This window comes from Cucurbita moschata, unplaced genomic scaffold (assembly GCF_002738365.1).
Source record: "Cucurbita moschata cultivar Rifu unplaced genomic scaffold, Cmos_1.0 Cmo_Scf00002, whole genome shotgun sequence".
NCBI lineage: Eukaryota > Viridiplantae > Streptophyta > Magnoliopsida > Cucurbitales > Cucurbitaceae > Cucurbita > Cucurbita moschata.
In genome coordinates this window covers 4,640,697-4,660,096 of record NW_019268518.1, presented here as the reverse complement: position 1 = coordinate 4,660,096, position 19,400 = coordinate 4,640,697, and the positions used below count along the sequence as shown (strand labels likewise).

Sequence of the window (19,400 nt, the reverse complement as noted above, 5' to 3'; positions counted from 1 at the left end):
TAAACCCCTCAATGGCTTGTATTCTTCTGAAACTTGGCCACATCGTATCCACACCAAACACATCCACTCGATTTTGACTTCAATTCCTCTAATCCGAATCCATTTCAGTTCCACAAGAATCTGATAGAGAAATTTCAGAGATACAAGGCGAAATGTCGGGGGCCTGTTCATTCCCCTTTGCCAAAATCAAAATCCCCACCGTTTCCTCGTCGTCGGCGGCCGTTTCTCCGTCGGCTTCGGCTGCCAGTTCCACTTCTTCATCGTCCGCTCACAGTTCCATCAGATTCTCCTCCTCCAAACCTTTTGTCTTCACCATTCGGAGCTCTCAGACCGACGGCCCTATCAGGAGACCGGCGGCTCCTTCTCTGAGAGAGCCGTCGCCGCCTTCGCCGCCGCCTCCTCTCAAGCCGCCTCCTTCTTCGGCGACGGCTCCTGTTGCTCAGCCGTCGGGGAAGGCGTATGTTGCAAAACAGGATAATACGATCACTTTAGAGTTTCAGAGGCAGAAGGCTAAGGAGCTTCAGGAGTATTTTAAGCAGAAGAAGCTTGATGAGGCTGATCAGGGACCGTTCTTTGGCTTCATCGGGAAGAATGAAATTTCTAATGGCAGGTGATTTCATTTCCTCTTTTCTCCTCCGATTTTATCGATGATTATTAAATTTTGAAGCTGGATATTCTCCCTAGTGAACTCCATTATAAGTTTTGATTATGTTCTTGTGCCTAAACTAGTGAACTCCATTCCTTTTAGCACAAGTACAAGAATTCTTTCTTTATCTTCATGGATAACCAATCCATTTCCCATGTACTTTGGAGGATCGTTTGCACGACTGCTTCTGTTCCAGAATCATATCCACTGTGGTTTGTGCTGATTTTATTCAAAACCTGCATTCAATTTAGATTAAGAATGTATTTGATTTAGATGTTCGCGACTAGAAGTCAATCCCTATGATCGAAGTTATATTCTCTATAACATAGGTCTTATCTAGGTCTTATCTACGCAAGGAATGGAGAACATACGAAAGCTTTGAAGTATTATTTTCGGCCACTAGAACGAAACCCGTTCTCACCACAATCTACGGCTGTGATCTTTAATGACCTGTAGCACTTCGTAGAAGTAGAAATATGAAGAAATAGGTATGTCTAGATACTTTATTCTAATTGATAGAAGAAGCACAATAAAGATCAAATACTGTAACAGCCCAATCCTACCTAGCAAATATTGTCCTCTTTGAGCTTTCCCTTAAGATTTTTAGAACGCATCTACTAGGGAGAGGTTTCTACACCCTTATAAAGGATACTTTGTTCTACTCTCCAACCGATGTGGGATCCCATAATCCACCCCTTTTAGGGCCCTGCCTCCTCGTTAGCTCTCGTTCCACTCTCCAATCGATGTGGGATCTCACAATCCACCCCTTTCAGGGCCCTGCATCCTCGTTAGCCCGCGTTCCCCTCTCCAATCAACGTGGGATCTCACAATCCACCCCCTTCAGAGCCCTGCGTCCTCGTTAGCCCTCGTTTCTCTCTCCGATCAACGTGGGATCTCACAGATATCCATGTGTTTTGTGTTGATTTTATGGAAATGGAATGTATTTGATTTAGATGTTGCTCCTGAAGATGTGAATCTGACTGAATTGAACTGGTTCTTTGTGTACCTTCATTCCATATTTGACTGAATCTCATAGTTGCTAGTAGCAATCAGCTGTTCATTTTACTCGTTAAGGGTGTCATCATTACTCTTACTGAGACGTTTTTCCCCCAACAGGTGGGCAATGTTTGGTTTTGCTGTTGGATTGCTGACAGAGTATGCAACTGGTTCAAACTTTGTTGATCAAGTAAAGATCCTCCTTTCAAATTTTGGGATAGTTGATCTCGATTGACACGATGAACAAGGTCCATGTTTAATTTTTAATGTATCTACATCTTGTAATTCATTTCATAGTGTTCTTGAGATTCGTTGTTTGATACACCAATTGCCATTCAAGTTTGTGCTCCTTGCAATGCTTACTGTTCTTCTGTTTATATATAAAGTTCTTTCTTAGTTATTTATCGGAGAGATTATAATCCATCTCGAAAATATGATAGATTGTCTTATTTTTGTCGATAATAATATCGATAAATGTTGTATTTCTAGTTGCCTACCTTGAAATTTAGATGCACGGATCAAAATGTGATGCAGTGGAATGGATGAATGCTTTCTTTCCAACGTTCTTATTGATTCCTACTTTAAGGATAGTTCGAGTATTTTTATCTATATGCATTTTTCTCCTTAGAAAGAAATTTAACGTTAATACCTTATTAACTCTCTATTTAAGATTAAGGATAGACAGAGCTAACCTAATCGAACTATTCTCACAAACACAACGTCAAAAGTACATTACCAACTTGAACATTCAGGTGACACTGCCAATCTAATTTTTCTTTTGAGTACAATCGGTAGAAATGAAAATTCAAACTGTTGACATTTTGATTGAAAATGTATTATGATTTCTTAAAACAATTTGTAAAAATAAAAATTCAAACTATCGACCTTTTGATAAAAAAATGTAATGTTAGGCTGAAAGTTCGACATGAAGCTTACTTTTTAAATGTGTTCACGATGGAAGCTAAATATAACAACATAACCTATTACTAAATCACATCATCGATAAATCTCAGACACATATATGTGATATATACTTGTATAAAAATAATAATATAAACATCTCAACATCCCCATTCTACAGTTGACCTATTTGAATAGTCGGCTCGAAGCACTATTTACATTCCTCTTAATAGAAATGTTACCCATCTTGATATGAACCAAGAGACATCAATCATACAATATGCTTCAATGAAGATATGAAGAAAAGGTTGTCAAAATTATCAAAAGATGTTTCTATTCATGCTACATTGAAGAAGAATAAAGTTTGATTGTTGTAAATTTTGAGTGGGTTATAATTTAGAGTTATTGTATTTTAAGACTTTTCATTTAATTTCGGTTACATTTACATAATGGCTAATTATGGCCATAAAGTGTGAATGTTACAACTTTTGGAATGCCTTTAATAGTTTCATTTTGAGACTATATAAAGTGTGAAGGTAGACTTGGAAAATATATTAAAAGAAGCATTTGTGCTTTTATTTAGCCAATGGCTAAGTTTCTTTGCAACTGTATGTAGTTTAGGTTGCATGTAGAATCATTCAAGCTCGACATGATCAATCTTGCTTGTGGAGTGATTCGAATCTCAATCAAGTGTTCTTGCGTTGAGATATTTGATCAGATCTTGCTTGTGGAGATATTCGAATCTCAAATAATGTTCTTGTCTTGAGATATTCGATCAACAAGGTAATCCGAATCTTATTCCCCTTGTATTGATTCCTTATCTTATCACATCTCCTTCCCACATGAATATCATTGTCGCTATCCGCTGTCTTAACTACACATCGAGCTTATTTTGATACTCGTTGTCGTCATGCAACTTCACGTCATAAATCCGATCCAACAACTCGACAACATTCAACATAAGAGGTCTTTCCTTGGACTTCTCACTCGTACACAAACAAGCAATCCTAAAATACTCCTTCACATTTGCCTCCACTAGATCCTCCTTCAAAATGCTTGCATCAACCATTTCCATATGCTTATTTTGGGCCACCAAAATCCTGGCCCATTCTATTAAGCCCACTTCTCTATCCTCCAATACCATCGGCAAATTGGGCCTCCGGCCCATAGCAACCTCGAACATTAAAATCCCAAAGCTATACACGTCAGCCTTCACAGTCGCCGCCGTCACTCCATCCCTGTATTCCGGCCTCATGTATCCCCAAGTTCCGGCGAACTGAGTCGACACGTGCGAACTAGAGCTATCAATCATACGTGCCAGCCCAAAATCAGCAATATGGGCCTCGTATTCGGAGTCCAATAAGACATTGCCGGCCTTAATATCTCTATGAATAATGGGCTGAGAAAGCCCATGTAAATACGAAAGCCCATTAGCAACGCCTCTCATGATCTTCAACCTGGTCTCCCAAGGCAATGGCTGCTTCGAGGTCAAGCATCCATCGGAACCCTTATCTGCCTCCGCCGAAGTGGAGGTCTCGTACAAGCAGTTATCGAGGCTTCCTCTCTCAAGAAACTCATAGATCAAGAGCCTATCGGAGCCGGAAACGCAGTATCCCAAGATCTTGACGATGTTCCGATGGCGGAGTTTTCCGAGAGTCTCCATCTCGGCTCGGAATTCTCTGAATCCTTGAAACGCGTCGTGATTGAGTTTCTTGATGGCGACGTTATCGCCGGAGGAGAGGCGAGCCTTGTAGACGATGCCGAAGGAGCCATCGCCGACGATCAAATCGTTACTGAAATTCTTGGTCGCGGAACGAAGTTCGGCCATGGAGAAACAGAGTGAAGGATCGAAGGATGCGATTCCATCGACGGTGACAGAGGAGAGATCCAAATTGCGGTTGCGAAGTTGCTGGTGGCGAGTAATTCGATGCTTGGATTTGATTTGTTGGTAGAGAAAAAAGATGCAGAAGAGGACTACGGTTCCGACGATGAAACTGGCAAGGGATGCAAAAACTATGAGTAAGGAGGATAGCATGGCCTGTTCTGAAAGAGAAAGTGGAAGGAATTTCAATGGCGGAAGGAGAGATTGAGGGGAAATGGAAGGGAGGGCGGCGAGTGACGACGGAGGAGCGTTCGAGGAAGATGGGGCTGAGGAATTGGGCACCTCGCATCGCTAGTCAATGATTAGAGTACGGTTCGTGTTTAAACAGTCAACTCCTTAATTATCTTATTTTCAAATTTTACAAAATAAATAAATAAATCATAAAAATTTCAAAATTATCCTTAGTGGTTGTTCGTTAAAATTTCAAATTCCTTTTCAAAATTTTAAAATAATAATAATAAAAAAAAAAAAGTAATGTAACATTTTTAATAATGAATTTTGTAGAATTATATTGGGTATAAATATATATTAAAAAAATCATTACTTAAAATCCATTGTGTAAAATAAAAAAAAAATATATATTTATTTAGGAATATTGTCTTGGTTTTATTAAATTAAAAGATTAGTAATAAGATATTAATGATTCAATTTTAGGAGATGGGCTTGTCTCATCTCTTAAAGCCCATTCCAATTATCTGTTGTGGGGAGTGGGCCTTGTTTGGGCCCAGCCACCCGAGAAGCGGACCGAGGAGTTTGCGTCAATGGGAGAGGCTTTGGGTCCCATTCCAATGGTCAACGCTGACTATCCATGACGTGGCAGCTCGAGCATTGGCTGATGAACCGAACTCGACAAAGACCCGTATCCTCTTTCATGGGTTCACACCGTACCCGATAAATTGGCGGTAGGTAAACGACCAATCGGTCCAACGCAAAACCCGACCGACCTAAAATATTTTAGTGGGACACGTGTGCGCGATTCTAAGAATTTCCCACGTGTCATAATTTAGAGAATCAAGTAAGTTCGACGTGGTCCCACTCTCCTGAGATCGCTTTTGACCCGTCACTTATATTTTGCCCACGTCGTTAATAGTGACGTCAATAATAATAATTATAATAATAAGGAAAAGAAAAGGCATCATCGTTTTTTTTAATTATTTTATTTCTTGCTTCTTAAATAAGTTGAGAAAAGGACATGGCAAAAGGCTGTTCATGACGTAAACTTCAATAAAAGGGTATTCAAGTAATTTGAATATATGAATTTCTTTTTTATTTTTTAAATTATTTGCGAATTTAATTTAGTTTCTTTCTAAAATTTTATATTTGAATATTTCTAGAAGATCTTGTCCACGTGTTTCTCATATAGAAACATGTGTATCACAATTGCAAATCAGACAGTGACACGTGCACACCTGATGGGACCATTTTTTTTTCTTTCTAATTTCTAATTTATTTTTTAATATTGATGTCAAGTATTGGTCTATCAATTTGGTAAGAAATAAAACACCCATATTAATATCAAACCAAATTGTTTAATAAAATTTAATTAATTGACTGAAATTGACCAAATTGAAGTTAAGGGTTTATCTTGACTAATAATTTAAATCAAATAACAAGTCATTAGGAAATTGCCTAGATAAATAACTAATTTTGTTCAATTGAAGTAAAAAAAAATTACAGCTAAATTAATAAAAAATACTCTCAAATTTTACCTTCTCTAGAAAAAATATTCCAACTTTCAATAATATTTAAATTTAAAGAGAATTGAAAACGTTAATTTTTATTTAATTATTCCAATAAAAATATTTAAAAATAAATTATGAAATTTAAAGTATTTTTTATAACTTAACCTAAACATCTTTATGTACACGTGTCGCCCTTAATATTAAATGTTTTTTTGGTTAATATATATATATATATATACACACAAAGACAATAACTAAAATGTTACCTCAGAATGAAGAAATGTTGATAAGATAATTATAAAAAAAAAACATGAAAAACTCGGAATAAAGATATAAAAAGAAATTATCGTCTACAAAATAAAAAATGGATAAACTCTCGAGCAAAAATAAAATAATCCAAAATAAATATGCTTTTATTTTATTTTTGAAAAAAAAAAGAACAGAGTAATCAACCGGATGACGGACCACCGGAATCATTCCACGACGTACCTGGGAAGTAATCGGAGCCGTCCTGGTTTTGATTTTGCGACCGCGGCGGCCGGAATAACCCCATTTGTTGCTGCTGCTGCTGCTGCGGTGGAATAAAAACAGAATTTGAAACAGAGGACAGCGACGGCGCCGGCGCCGGCAAATATTGAAACGGAGTCAACTGCGCATTGTAATACATTTGCTGCAGTAAACTCGAAGGTTGTCCAAGGAAGTCGCCGGAGCTTTGAAGAAAATTGGAATATTCCACGTAATCCCGGTAAGTTTGTATCTGAAGCGCCGCCGTCCGTGGCGGAACAAATTGGGGGCTGGATATCGGAATGTGCTGCTGCTGCGGAGGAAGTAATCCAACATTTTCAGGGAAATTGAGTTTCGCTTTGTTTCCTCTGAATCGGAGAGCAGCTTCGTCGTATGCTCTAGCGGCAGCCTCCGCCGTGTCGAACGTCCCGAGCCAAACTCTAGCCGCCTTATGCGGATCGCGAATCTCCGCCGCCCATTTCCCCCATGGCCGCTGCCGTACTCCTCTGTATCTTCTTCTTCTATCGCTAACAGCCGTAGCCGCCGCCGTCTCGCTCATCGGAGACGCCGCAACGGCGGTGCCGGGATTTGAAATTCCGGTGTACGGAATTGGAATTTCTTCTTTCACTACACAAAAAAAAAAAATCCAGATTAATTTCTTGTACTGTTCCATTGCTTAATTTTCTCTTCCACATTTATTTTCTAAAATTTTAAAATCCAAATATAATTAAATTAAAATTTCAAGCTCGGCTCTGTTACGAACCTGCAGTAATCACGGCGGAGGAAGATTGTCCATTAAAACCACTAAAAACCCGCGAAAGAGAATCAAAATTACGCTCTGTTTCTGCATTTTCTCTTTCACGTAGTCGTTTCTGGCCAACCCAAGAACTCATCGCCGACACATAGCTCGGTTCCGACGAGAAACTCGAAAGCGGGGAAGAAGTCGACGTTGACGATGAAGACGAGAAAACCTGCCCGCCACTGTAGTTTGAGTCGGCTGCCCCCACCCCAGACACCACATCGGTTAACACCGACACCATCGCCGACACCTCTCCGACCGCGGAATAATAATCGCCGTCATTTTGTTGACTGTAGAATAACTTTTTGCCGTTATCACCGTCGCCATCGCCGCCGCCACTTGGAAACGGTCCCAAGTCACCTCCAATTCCTCGCCGATTCGCCACCTTGAGCAAGCACATGCAAAATCCTGGAAAATTTCGAGAGAGAAAAAACAGAGAATGTTGATTTTGATTCCAATTCCTCGCCGATGTTTGTTGTAAGGAATTTAAACGCGCGGCCGAAGTATGAACAGTGATTCTCTGTTTTTAAGAATTAGATTTGGAACTCTGTAATTAGACCCAACCTTCTTATTATTATATTTATTTTTTTTTACGGATTAAAATGGGAAATTTAGATACGAATTTAAAATTGTCGGTTTTTAATTTCCCGTAAGAGAGTTCATATTGGAATTGTTCTCTCTGTTTTGCCGACTGAGAATATGGGCAAATTAATTCTTTTATTCTTATATTCTTTTTCTTCTTATTTTATATGATTATTTATTTTTCCAAATAAAAAAAAATGACATTTATTACGCCTCAAAAATATTAGACCGAAACAATTAAATGAGACCGACGTATTAAAATTTTAGAGACTAAATTTACGATTAAATAAAAAAAATATATTATGAAGAATTGTCGTAAAGATTTAATAAATAATATATTATTTGACACTGGAATAAAATAGAGGTACATGAATGAACTACTAACATATTCGAATGATAATGATAGCAATCTTGAAAATAAAATGACTAAAAAATGTTTTAGAGAATTAAAAGTTGTTATCTGTATTATCTGTACCAACAAAGTGCACATTTTTTTTCGGAGGCTCAATAACATAATTTTCGTGTGTTTTAGTTGTAGCAATTTTATATTAGATGACCTGAAATGCATATGAGTGAGAACAAAACATATTTGAAATGTTGTGTGGATAGTCTTTACTTTCTGAGTCTTAAGTAGGGAAGAGTAACTAACCTATTGCACAAAAATGCTGAGACAACTAAATGCCGAATCTGTAGATATAGCCTTTACTCTCGAGAGTTACAGAGTGCTGGGAGAATTAGATGTTGAATTTGATTCGGGATAATTATATATTCATTATTATTTAAAGTTTAACAGTGAAATAGATATAAATTTTTGAAAAATTATATAATAAATTTATAATTTAATCAAACCGAGAGTAGGAAATTCAAAACAAATTATGAGAATAACGGGAAAAAGATATTTATAATTATTAAAAATTTACTTTAATAAATAAATAATATTAACCAAGTTATTTATACACGAATTATAAACGCAAATGCAATATTTTATTATTTATTTATTTATTATTATTATTATTAATTTATATAATTTAAATTTGACCTTCACTATTTTCGTTGGAGAATTTTGTATTTAAATAAAATAATGAGCACATGAAAATTAATATATAAAATAAATAAAGGATTTTGGGAAATTCCCCATCACTAAAGTAGCTAAGGAAGAATTAAATCAAATAAAAGTACATATCAAGAACAATTTCAACTTACCACTTTAATTTCTTTATTTCGTTTCACACATTTATTTTCAAAATAAATAAATAAATAAATATAATAATTAAGAATTTATATATTCTCGTCAATTTCATACCATAATAACTTTTCAGGACTGGATTTTTAACGACTTAGAAGAGCTTATAGATAATTTGGGTCCGGGAGATTATCTCTTATTTCATAAATCTGCCTCTACTTTTATACCGTTAGATATAAAATTATCAAAGTCTAGCACGATCAGAAGGTCTCTATCTTAAAAAAAGATAGCTAAAAACTATTTATAAAATTAAAGAAAGGAAAAGTACGTGTTCATACTTAGCACTTTTTAGTTCTTTATATGGTTTCACACACATTTATTTACGAAAATAAATTTGGGAATATTAATGATTATGTCATGTTAATTATTATTCTATCCGGGCTTGATTTGAATGAACCGTTAGAACTAACCGTTATGAAGTGATATGCGAGATTATGATGTAAAGTTTGAGTTGTCAACTAACTTCTTACAGTGAACTGTCGAGATTTATAGGGTTAGTACGTGGAGATTATTAGAAGGTCGCCATTAACTTTTACTATTGAACTCTCCAGATTGATAAGACATGTATATGTCTCTCAGTAGTTGGTCGAGGCTCGAGGTCGCTCGCCAACTAATATCTAATATCGAGTTATGTAAACAAACATGGTCCATAGTAGTTGGTGGGTTAACCATATGCACCCAGTAACCGAAACTCTAATAAATTATATGATTAACTATGACGTTATAGAAATGATACTTGAACTTACATGGTTCGTGCAAAGGCTTGCGAGAGCATCGAGACTATAAAGCAAGAATAGAACCCAACGTGTTTGGTTATAATAATCATTATCTACGTTATGTCACTTTCTTTGAACGAGAACCATTTTGTGAACGGTTTATTGTGAAATCTTACGAAAGTATTTTTTTTAATATTTTATTTTATTTTATTATGAAGAATAGTTATAATTAGACATTTTGTTTATTTTATTTTTTATTTTGTCATGGGTTCACTTTTTTGGTTTTTTAAAGACATGTTTGTCGTCAAATCTTAGGCAGAACATGAATAAAATAATAACTAAAGAAATACAAAATTTTGTCGTGCTACAGACTTTAGTTTTATTTTAACATGTTTTCCTGCAGCAAATCTAATGATTTTTTTTAAAAAAAAAATTATAGAGGTGTATGTACAATTTTATAACTTAATTAATACGAGCTAACTGACTTAACCATGGTAAATTTTTTCAGTTTGGGTTGAGTTGAATTATTATAAAATTTAATATTCGGTTCGATTGGTGAGCTGACATTTTTTTTTAGAATAAACTCGAAAATAGGTTACAATACAATCCTACCATACTTTTAAAAATATTATGAAGATTTAAAATTTGTAACTTATTTCCTTGATATTTAGATTTTATAAAATTTTCGATTTATTCAAAAGATTTTTTCATTCAGCTAAATTTAACGTATCTTCACCCGTAAAATAACTGTATTAAACTTCGACGAAAGTAGACCCAAATAGCACATTGATTAAATCTCTATGTTGTGAAATGGTTCGGGTTAGGGAGCGTTTGAGCTTAATCCTACGAGTTTAAAGAGGGAAAAAAGCTTTATAAAAGTGGCTTTTACCATTATCGATCACCTTGGAGAAGAATTGTAGGTCACCTCTCTTCTTCTCCAAGAGAACATTGATTCTCAGCCCCACATTTGATTCTATGATTTACGAGCTCGATAGTCTGCTTTAACTCTTTGGTCGGGCGTTAAAAGGGTTCATTTGTCATTCATACCTTTTTCATTCACTCGAATGAATTCAAAATTATGAAATAAAACTTCAAATTTAACGACTTTATTTTAGATAAGATTTTTCCGTGAGGTCAAACTTTGAATCCACGTGGATGTCATGTGTTTAAAGTGGGGCCCACTTAAGAAGCTCCTTTGGCACCGCCAACCAATCATGAAAGGGCAACTTCTGCCTAATCCATTCTCGATTCGTTCATTTAATAACATATTTTACGATATATAAAATTAAAATTAAATAAACCCAAAATAATAATAATAATAATAATAACACGTTTATTTCATTTTGTTTTCAAGGATTAATATATAATTTAAAATTATGAAAAATATTTATAAATTTCTTAATCCAACTAGACATGTTAATTATTTTTATAATTTCACTTAAAATTTAAATATATTTATGAATAAACTCCACAATAATGGAGAAATGTTCAAAATAATTGTGCTTGTACATTTTTTTATTTTATAATCAATAAATAAATAAAGCCAAAATATACGAATATTAAATATAAAAAATTATAATAATATAGACCTGATATATATTCAACATAATTTATTGACAAGAAGCACAAAATTAATTGACCATTTATTTAAATATTACGTAATTTCCTTTCACATTAATCAATTAATTTTTAAATTTTAACGTGAATTATCCATCATTTTCTTATGGTAATTTTAAATTTAATTCCAATAATAAGTCTCTGTTAACGAAATTAAAGCCTTTGAATTTGTTTAACTTTTCAAAATAATTATGAACAACCAAATTTAAATAATAATAATCCCAATTTAGACTAATTATATTGAAACTAGACATAGAGCAACCCTTTTGATTAAAAAATTCTATTAAAATTAATTAATAAAAATAATATTTTCCATCACGTTTAAAACAAGTGTCTACCTTTAGAAAAAAAAAAAAAAATACATTTAATAAAGAATTATTACTTTATAGATTGCAAATAAAATATTAAATTGTCTGTTTCCTACTTTAAATTATTTATATATAATTTATAATCTATATTGATTTTATTTGCTTTCGGTTGCTTTTCTTTTGGCTTCTAGGCGTTCTGTCGGCTAATTATTTTTTAATAAGCATAATTAAACTATTATTAAATTTAATAAATATTTGTGGATTAAATTGAAAGTGAGTCTAAATATTTTAATTAAATGTTTATTTAAAAGAAAAATTAAATTGGATAATTTATTGGAGGACCAAATAGAAAAGTGCAGGGGTGGATTCGCACGTGCGGGGGCAGAATAATTAAATGGAGAAACTTAGTCGGTGGTGTGCCGATCTTGCACACGTGCGAGAATATAAATCAATAAAAAAAGAAGTCATAATTTTAAGAATACACGTCATAATTAAATTAAGATTTTAATATGACACACCGTTCTAATCCTCGATCAAATTGTTTATTATTTTATTTATTTGAATCGAATTATTTAATTTAACAAATAATCAAAGTTGAATTTTCTAACTCTAAAATTTTATGTTAATTAGTGTTTAAAAATTAAAATTTTAAAATTAAAAATAATTTAATTTATTACTTGTACGGGGAAGCAATAATTATGGTTAACAATTTGAATTTTGCTCACTTTAATATTAGGGTAAGTATTTGTCGTATAGTGTTTGGATATTTTGGATTTTAGTTACAATATATATTTTTGGGGCAAAGTTTGCATATAATTAATATTCTATTTAAAAAATTAAAAGCTTATGCATGAATCTAAATCTTTTAAAATCCATTTTTTTTTCTAATTCACATCCAACTTAAAAGGGTATAATGGTAATTTCATCCCCTCTTCCCAAAATATATAATTCAAGTAGATAGGGTTTGATCTTGATAATGACAAGAGAATAAAATTTTAAAATCGAAAGATTCTTATAATATTTGATTTTGTTCATTGAAAATTTTCGATATCTAATCTCGTATTTATATATATATATATACTCTTACATAAAATAGTTATTTTTTTTTTCTTTTTGAATAATAATTATATATTTTTAATAAATTTTATTAAGAAGGTTCGAATCATTTCCCGTTTCTCCTCAGCCAAACAAACAACTCAATTAGGGTTGGATAGGCAATTCTGGTCCTGCTCTCTATAAAAATAAATGATAATTAAAGTAGGAGTTGAAGGGAGGGACGAGGAGACTTTTCCATCCTCTCCTTGTTTTAATTGTTACCGAACGAGACTTTAATAAAATTATAACATTTCACATTCAAAATTTCTATACAGTTAGGTGATATAAAAATACATATTTGAGAATTTTATATATTTATAGTTTATCTGCTTGTTAAAATTTTGATCAAGAAAAATGAAGATGCCTCGGACAAAATAAAATAAAATGTATATAGCTTGAGGTTGACTTCATTCAGAGTATTTGGCCTTTTAATCCAAATAGTTTAATGTAACTTTATTCGCCGCAATTTAAATACATTCACATATTAACTGTCACGATTCTGTAATTAGATAAAACAGTAAATAAATTAGATAATATTCCTTAATCAATAAAAGTGGCTGGAATAGCTCAGTTGGTTAGAGCGTGTGGCTGTTAACCACAAGGTCGGAGGTTCAAGCCCTCCTTCTAGCGTGTTTTCATTATTGTTCTTTTTCTCCTTTCCAATTTCCAATTTTTAGCGTTTTCTTTAATTCGTATTATTATCCTACTAATTAGTTAGTAACTGCGATTAGAATCTAATTTCTTAATTAACATAAAATATATCTCTTTTTAATTTATTGTTTTTGAATATTTGTTTTAATATCACCAACGAAACCACGAAAATGGCGCCGCCCTGTAGAGCATTCCGCTTCCAATTCACCGGCAGAGATTTTTCTAGTCTAGGTCATGACTCCGACTGCCGCAAACCAAAGCAATGTTGAAGGCGAAGAAGAGTCTGAGGAAGGCGGTTGTGCCTCCTACTCTCGTCGGCATTACTTCTCCCGGAAACCTCCAGCCACTTGTCTCACCCTCCATTAACGCATCTCTCCTTCCTTACCGGCTATACATCAACCCTAAGCTTTTTTTTTTTTTTTCCATCTCTTTCAATGTCTCTCAAGCTTTCTGACTCTATAGGTTAGTCCGGATCGTTCTTCGTGCTGGCTCCTCATCGCTTCTGGTTCCCGCGTTTTTGAACTCCAGGTATGCTCGCTGCTGTCTGCTGAGTTTCTCTTGCGCGTATTGGTGCTGTGAAATGCGAAGTAATGGGAATGTGTTGCTCTGGTATCTAGTTTTATTTGTTTGTAATGTAGTTGGAATGTGTAGACGTGCTGGATTTTGTTTCTGTTTTATTTTTTTTCCTTTTGTTTTGTGTAAAATATTGAATGCAGTATATTCCACTTTATTTTCTGTAGATTTCCATGGAACTATAGAATCATCAGTCATCGAGGGAAATAATAGCTTACTGATCCTTGAACAGACGAAGGTATCATAATATATGGTAGTTTTGGTCATGTTGCAACACTATTTGCTTAAGGTTCTGTATTTGATATTCATAATAGAAAGTGTAGGACATGATAGGTTGGAACCCAGGGATTCATGATCCTACTTATCATGATAGAAATTCATTTTGGGCTGAGAAAAAGGGTACCTACCTCCTCAAGTAGCCTATATACAATCCCCTACTGAAAAATGAGGATTGGGGATTTTTATATACAGAAGAGGAACATCCCTCTTTTGGCCAAATGGATTTGACGTTTTTACCAAGAAAAGGATGTTAAGAATCACGACTCTTCACAATGGTATGATATTGTCCACTTTGAGCATAAGCTCTCATGGCTTTGCTTTGGGCTTCCTACCTCATACCAATGGAGATAGTATTCCTCACTTATAAACCCACGACCATTCCCTAAATTAGCTAATGTGGGACTCATTCCCAATAATCTTCAACAATCGTCTCCTCGAACAAAGTACCCTATAAGCCTCCCCTGAGGCTTATGGAGCTCTCGAATAGCCTCCCTTTAATTGAGACTCGACTTCTTTCTCTGGAGCCCTCGAACAAAGTACACCCTTTGTTCGACACTTCAGTCACTTTTGACTACACCTTCGAGGCTCACAATTCTTTGTTCGAGATTTGAGGATTCTATCGACATGGCTAAGTTTAGGGCATGGCTCTGATACCATGTTAGGAATCACGACTCTCCACAACGGTATGATATTGTCCACTCTGAGCATAAGCTCTCGTGACTTTGCTTTGGGCTTCCCCAAAATGCCTCGTACCAATAGGGATAGTATTCCTCACTTATAAATCCATGATCTTCCACTAAATTAATCAAGGTGGGACTCACTCCAAACCAAATAATCTTAGTACTAGCAACTATTCTCTCAAGCCAGACAGAGTTTTTGTACAAACTTCCAAGGAGCCATGGAAGTCTATTCTAAATTTGTTGAATCTGGTTTACAATCATATTGTAGTTAAGAATAGGGAGAGGAGACAAAACTCTATTTTGGAACGATGCTTGGTTGGGAGCACAAAATTTTCAATCTTAGTATCCCTCTCTTTACTATCTTTCCCTTAGGGCCTTACTTTTAAGCTTCTTCATTTTGTCATTAATTGAATTCTTGAACATCTGTTCTATCTTCCTCTGCTAAAAAGATTTAGATTTTTTCTTTCTGTTTTTATAATGTCTGTTTCAGACTCTATTGATATGATAATCGGTTCATATGATAATGATCGTACTTCAGTGAACCGGCATAACAATGATATCTATACTGCATAGTTGATGGCTGATGTTCAACACAACACATTCTTGTTGATTTTAAATTTGTTTTGATACATTCTTTACACATTTGTGTAATTTCCTTATTTGTATTGCTACCAATGCCCATTGTTCTTATTTGCAGATTATGGGACTGACCTTCTCATCCATCCACTCTGTTTACATTTATGTCCAGGGAGTTGACTATGAGGTAAGCTTCTCAATTAATTTGGATCTTTCTGTCAACTACAAGGGGACACGGAGTCTCTCTTTTTTGAGAAGGGAAACAATCGTATTGAATAATGAAATAAAATGGAGTAGAGACTCCCAACACCTAAAGGTGGGTTACAAAACAAGAAGTCATATGTTACGAGAGTTTAAATACCTTAAAAACCTCTTAAAAATCTCTCCCGGTAGATTCGTTTTAAAAATTTGAGATTTGCTAGTGGTAGACTTGCGCTGTTCACGTCATATTGTTGAGTTTTGAGCAAGTGTTCCTTCATTAACTTTCACGCCTTGTCCCGCTCCTTTAATTGTCGATCCACCTCAAAAACCTATCCATCCACCTGATATGGTAAAATAGTAGGTGGTGACTGCCCATATACAACTTCAAATGATGTGGCTTTTAACTCGTATGAAATGAGATTTTGTAACTAAACTCCACGTTTATCCCACCCCTGACTGATTTGGATCGACTGAAATTGTATGTGTTGCTCCAGCCCCATACGTAGTGGTCTTAATGGTCGATGTTGGGCTTATGGTTCCATACTTTGGACTAAAGTTCCCTTCTTGGTGGATCGATTTATCTTCAATCTTATGAGCCATCTCTATCTACCTCGTGAACCCAATAGGTAAATTTACCCCTAATTCCACTTTAATATCGTCACTCAACCCATCAATGAATTTCCCTTCTAGGGTGTCGTCATCTAATGCTTTCAATGGGGTCAAATATTCTTCAAAATTTTCGATATTCTTGCTCACTGCTGTTTCCTGTCACAAGGAAAAAAAATCTCCTGTCCCATGCTCTGATTGACGGTCGATGGAGGGCCAAGCATCTGATTGACCGTCGATGCTCTACCCACAGATGCCAATCAAATGCTTGGCCCTCCAAGCACAACACCGTGGCCTCTAATTTTTCGATTCTGACAAACGATTGACCACATAGAATTTCTCCACCTGATGCAATCTTCCCTAAGGATTCCTTCCACGAAAGCCAATATCTCCAAGTTGAGATAGAACTATTTTACGTAAAACCATGTGTGAAACTATTGTATATGAAAGTGATGCATATCTGGAAGAAAAGAAAAGAAATGAAAATCAAAGACTAAGTTTAGGTCTCATTTAATCATGTTAGTATAAGTCATGTTGCATGGCCTTTAATTCAGACTATTAACAGTGAGGTTACTTGATATTTTTAACCTTCTACATTTTTTCAATTTTTTTCTTCAGGCAAAGGCAAGAACATACAAAAAGAAAACTTGTGAGTGGAGTAGTCTCCATGTTTTATTATTTTTGAAAAAAATATTTCTCCTGCAACAATGATCCTAATTTGTCTAAGTTCAAAATGCCGAGTTATTACAGGTGTTCTAGGCAGATGGTGTGATTCAGTTAGCATCTTCTTGGCATATGTTGCTAACGTCAACGACGACACATCAAATGGTTTCATCAATGGCCTTTCCCGACTACTTCCCTCTGCTGTCTTCTCTTAACGGTACTCTTCCTACTGATATCAATAATGTTAAGTTAGTTATAAAGCAGCTAGTTAGGTTTTAGTCAAACAATCCTTTTATTTATTACTCATCAATTATGCATGTGTCTACTAGTACTGATCCAGCAGTTTGCTTTATACATTGTTTGGTGATTCTAGTACCCTTGCACATGAGGTAACCTCTTACTCTACGTATTATTTAAGGAACTCAATAGTAGTTACACTGATGAGGTTGTACTTTGCTCTCACCCACCCCTTTTTGAATAATAGTAAACACCGATGAGGTTGTACTTTGTTCTCGCCCACCCCACCAATGAGGTTGTACTTTGTTCTCATCCACCCCTTTTTGAGTAATAGTAATTGTTAGGAATCACGAACCCTCCACAATGATATGATATTGTCCACTTTGCGCGTAAAACTCTCATGTTTTTTCTTTTGGTTTTCTCAAAAGGCATGTATTCCTTACCTATGAACTCATGATCATCTCTTTAATTATCCGATGTGAGACTCCCTACCAACCATCCTCAACAATAATACTACTACGCGGTGTTCCCTGGCCATAGAAGATACAAAAAGAAAAAAGAAAAAAGAAAGCTTCTAATTGGGAAAAAGAAAAAGCAGCAACTTTGACCAATTTGAGCCAAAAATCTTTACCAGACTTATCTCCACTGTTCCTTCTCGGTCTTCTTTCAATACTCTTCCAATTGGAGACACTATCTCTAGTTTGACTCCCTTTCTCATAGACTTAATTTTTGTTATGATCTTTTATTCTTTCAGTTCAGTTCTTCGTAAGAAAGTCTTCCAATATACAACTACTAGGTAGGGATTTAGACTCTCACTATCATGGTCAGTTTGGTTTATTTCAATTTCATTGGTTGGGGTGAAGCAAATCTGAATGAAATGGAATCTTCAAATCAATCAAACAGTCTTAGCAACAAGGAAGCGCTTGATTGGACTGGGTCATTTGCGATAGCCTTTTGGCAAATGAAATCAGTAACTTAGTAGGAATAGGACAGACTTGAAAGCCATGGGCCTGTGGTCCTCAACCCTTCATTTTGAGGCTTTCTAAACTTTGGTTATGAACATTTCAAAGTCAAAAAGGGTAAAAAAAAAGCTGGATTTGGGGCTTTTGCTTCCGTTCTCCAGATGGGTAGCTTGGCTGGGGTTTTAATCCCCTTCTTTCATCACAGCAACCTGGAAAACCTAACAAATTGTAGGCCCCTCCTCTGGTATCTTCCATCCTATCAAACAGCTCACCAACTACCATCTTTTTACATTATCTAGTTTGCCCCCATCTTAGCTGTTCCTCCATCACATATCTTCCCGTCACATCTTTTCTCTCCGCCCTTTTTTATCACATCTTTCTAAATTCTTTGAACGCTTCATTTTTGTTTCTGAATTTTGATTTTTATCGTGTGACAAGCCTATTGCTAACAGATATTGTCTTCTTTAGACCTTTCCTTCCAGACTTTCCCTCAAGATTTTTAAAACGTGTATGTTAGGAAGAGGTTTACACACCCTTATAAAGATTGCTTTATTCTCCTCCTCAACTGATGTGAGACCTCACAATCCACCCCCTTCGGGGCCCAACGTCTTCACTGGCACTCGTTCCCTTCTCATCTCATAATCCACCTCCTTTCGAGATCTAGGATCCTCGCTGGCACTTGTTCCCTTCTCCAATCGATGTGGGAGCTCCAATATGGTAAGATGAGAAGGGGACGAATGCAAACGAAGATGCTGGACCCAGAGGGGATGGATTGTGAGATCTCACATTGGTTGGGGAGGAGAACAAAACATTCTTCATAAGCGTGAACCTCCTGCTAACCGTTTTAAAAGCCTTGAGAGAAAACCAGAAAGAGAAAAACCTAAAAGGGACAATAACTGCCAATAGTGGTGGGCTTGGGCTGTTACATCGAACCTGTGTGAGGTTTGAAATTTTCTTGAATGATTATTTGTAACAACCTTAAAAAAAAAAAAAAAAAAAAAA

The 19,400-nt window shown here is 35.3% G+C and overlaps 3 protein-coding genes, 1 long non-coding RNA gene and 1 other non-coding gene across 8 annotated transcripts; 3 read left to right on the top strand and 2 right to left on the bottom strand.

The window, feature by feature from the left end:
- The first annotated feature begins 1 nt into the window (after position 1).
- On the top strand, positions 2–2,081 carry LOC111464005 (light-harvesting complex-like protein OHP2, chloroplastic). The gene is made up of 2 exons (XM_023108054.1): positions 2–610; positions 1,763–2,081. Exons 1-2 carry the CDS (start codon positions 153–155, stop codon positions 1,875–1,877), a joined length of 573 nt encoding a protein of 190 aa, XP_022963822.1. The 5' UTR covers positions 2–152; the 3' UTR covers positions 1,878–2,081.
- Positions 2,082–2,654: 573 nt separating this feature from the next.
- LOC111463952 (putative serine/threonine-protein kinase) lies at positions 2,655–4,787 on the bottom strand. Of its 2 annotated transcripts, none has more exons than XM_023107988.1 (2): positions 3,370–4,787; positions 2,655–2,784 (listed from the first exon to the last, which is right to left on the bottom strand). In XM_023107988.1, exon 1 carries the CDS (start codon positions 4,575–4,577, stop codon positions 3,417–3,419), a length of 1,161 nt encoding a protein of 386 aa, XP_022963756.1. In that variant the 5' UTR covers positions 4,578–4,787; the 3' UTR covers positions 2,655–2,784; positions 3,370–3,416. The 2 variants fall into 2 exon arrangements, with proteins under 2 accessions (XP_022963756.1, XP_022963746.1); XM_023107978.1 differs by having other exon boundaries at positions 2,655–2,788; positions 3,374–4,787.
- A 1,711-nt stretch (positions 4,788–6,498) lies between these two features.
- On the bottom strand, positions 6,499–7,956 carry LOC111463966 (ethylene-responsive transcription factor ERF110-like). The gene is made up of 2 exons (XM_023108009.1): positions 7,374–7,956; positions 6,499–7,237 (listed from the first exon to the last, which is right to left on the bottom strand). The coding sequence occupies exons 1-2, from the start codon at positions 7,807–7,809 to the stop codon at positions 6,555–6,557; spliced, it is 1,119 nt and encodes a 372-aa protein (XP_022963777.1). The 5' UTR covers positions 7,810–7,956; the 3' UTR covers positions 6,499–6,554.
- A 5,570-nt stretch (positions 7,957–13,526) lies between these two features.
- Positions 13,527–13,600, top strand: TRNAN-GUU. Its single transcript has one exon. It is a non-coding gene; the product is annotated as a tRNA-Asn (tRNA).
- Positions 13,601–13,794: 194 nt separating this feature from the next.
- On the top strand, positions 13,795–17,939 carry LOC111464014. Of its 3 annotated transcripts, none has more exons than XR_002713975.1 (5): positions 13,795–14,149; positions 14,362–14,432; positions 15,851–15,916; positions 17,287–17,416; positions 17,540–17,939. It is a non-coding gene; the product is annotated as an uncharacterized LOC111464014 (long non-coding RNA). The 3 variants fall into 3 exon arrangements; XR_002713973.1 differs by adding an exon at positions 17,155–17,185 and having other exon boundaries at positions 17,287–17,574; XR_002713969.1 differs by having other exon boundaries at positions 17,287–17,574.
- Positions 17,940–19,400: the final 1,461 nt, after the last annotated feature.

Coding starts and splice junctions, on each gene's coding strand:
- LOC111463952 (XM_023107988.1), bottom strand. CDS start 4,577: ATGCTATCCTCCTTACTCATAGTTTTTGCATCCCTTGCCAGTTTCATC.
- LOC111464005 (XM_023108054.1), top strand. CDS start 153: ATGTCGGGGGCCTGTTCATTCCCCTTTGCCAAAATCAAAATCCCCACC. Junction 611..1,762: donor AATGAAATTTCTAATGGCAG/GTGATTTCATTT, acceptor TTCCCCCAACAG/GTGGGCAATGTTTGGTTTTG.
- LOC111463966 (XM_023108009.1), bottom strand. CDS start 7,809: ATGTGCTTGCTCAAGGTGGCGAATCGGCGAGGAATTGGAGGTGACTTG. Junction 7,238..7,373: donor CTCCGCCGTGATTACTGCAG/GTTCGTAACAGA, acceptor TTTTTTGTGTAG/TGAAAGAAGAAATTCCAATT.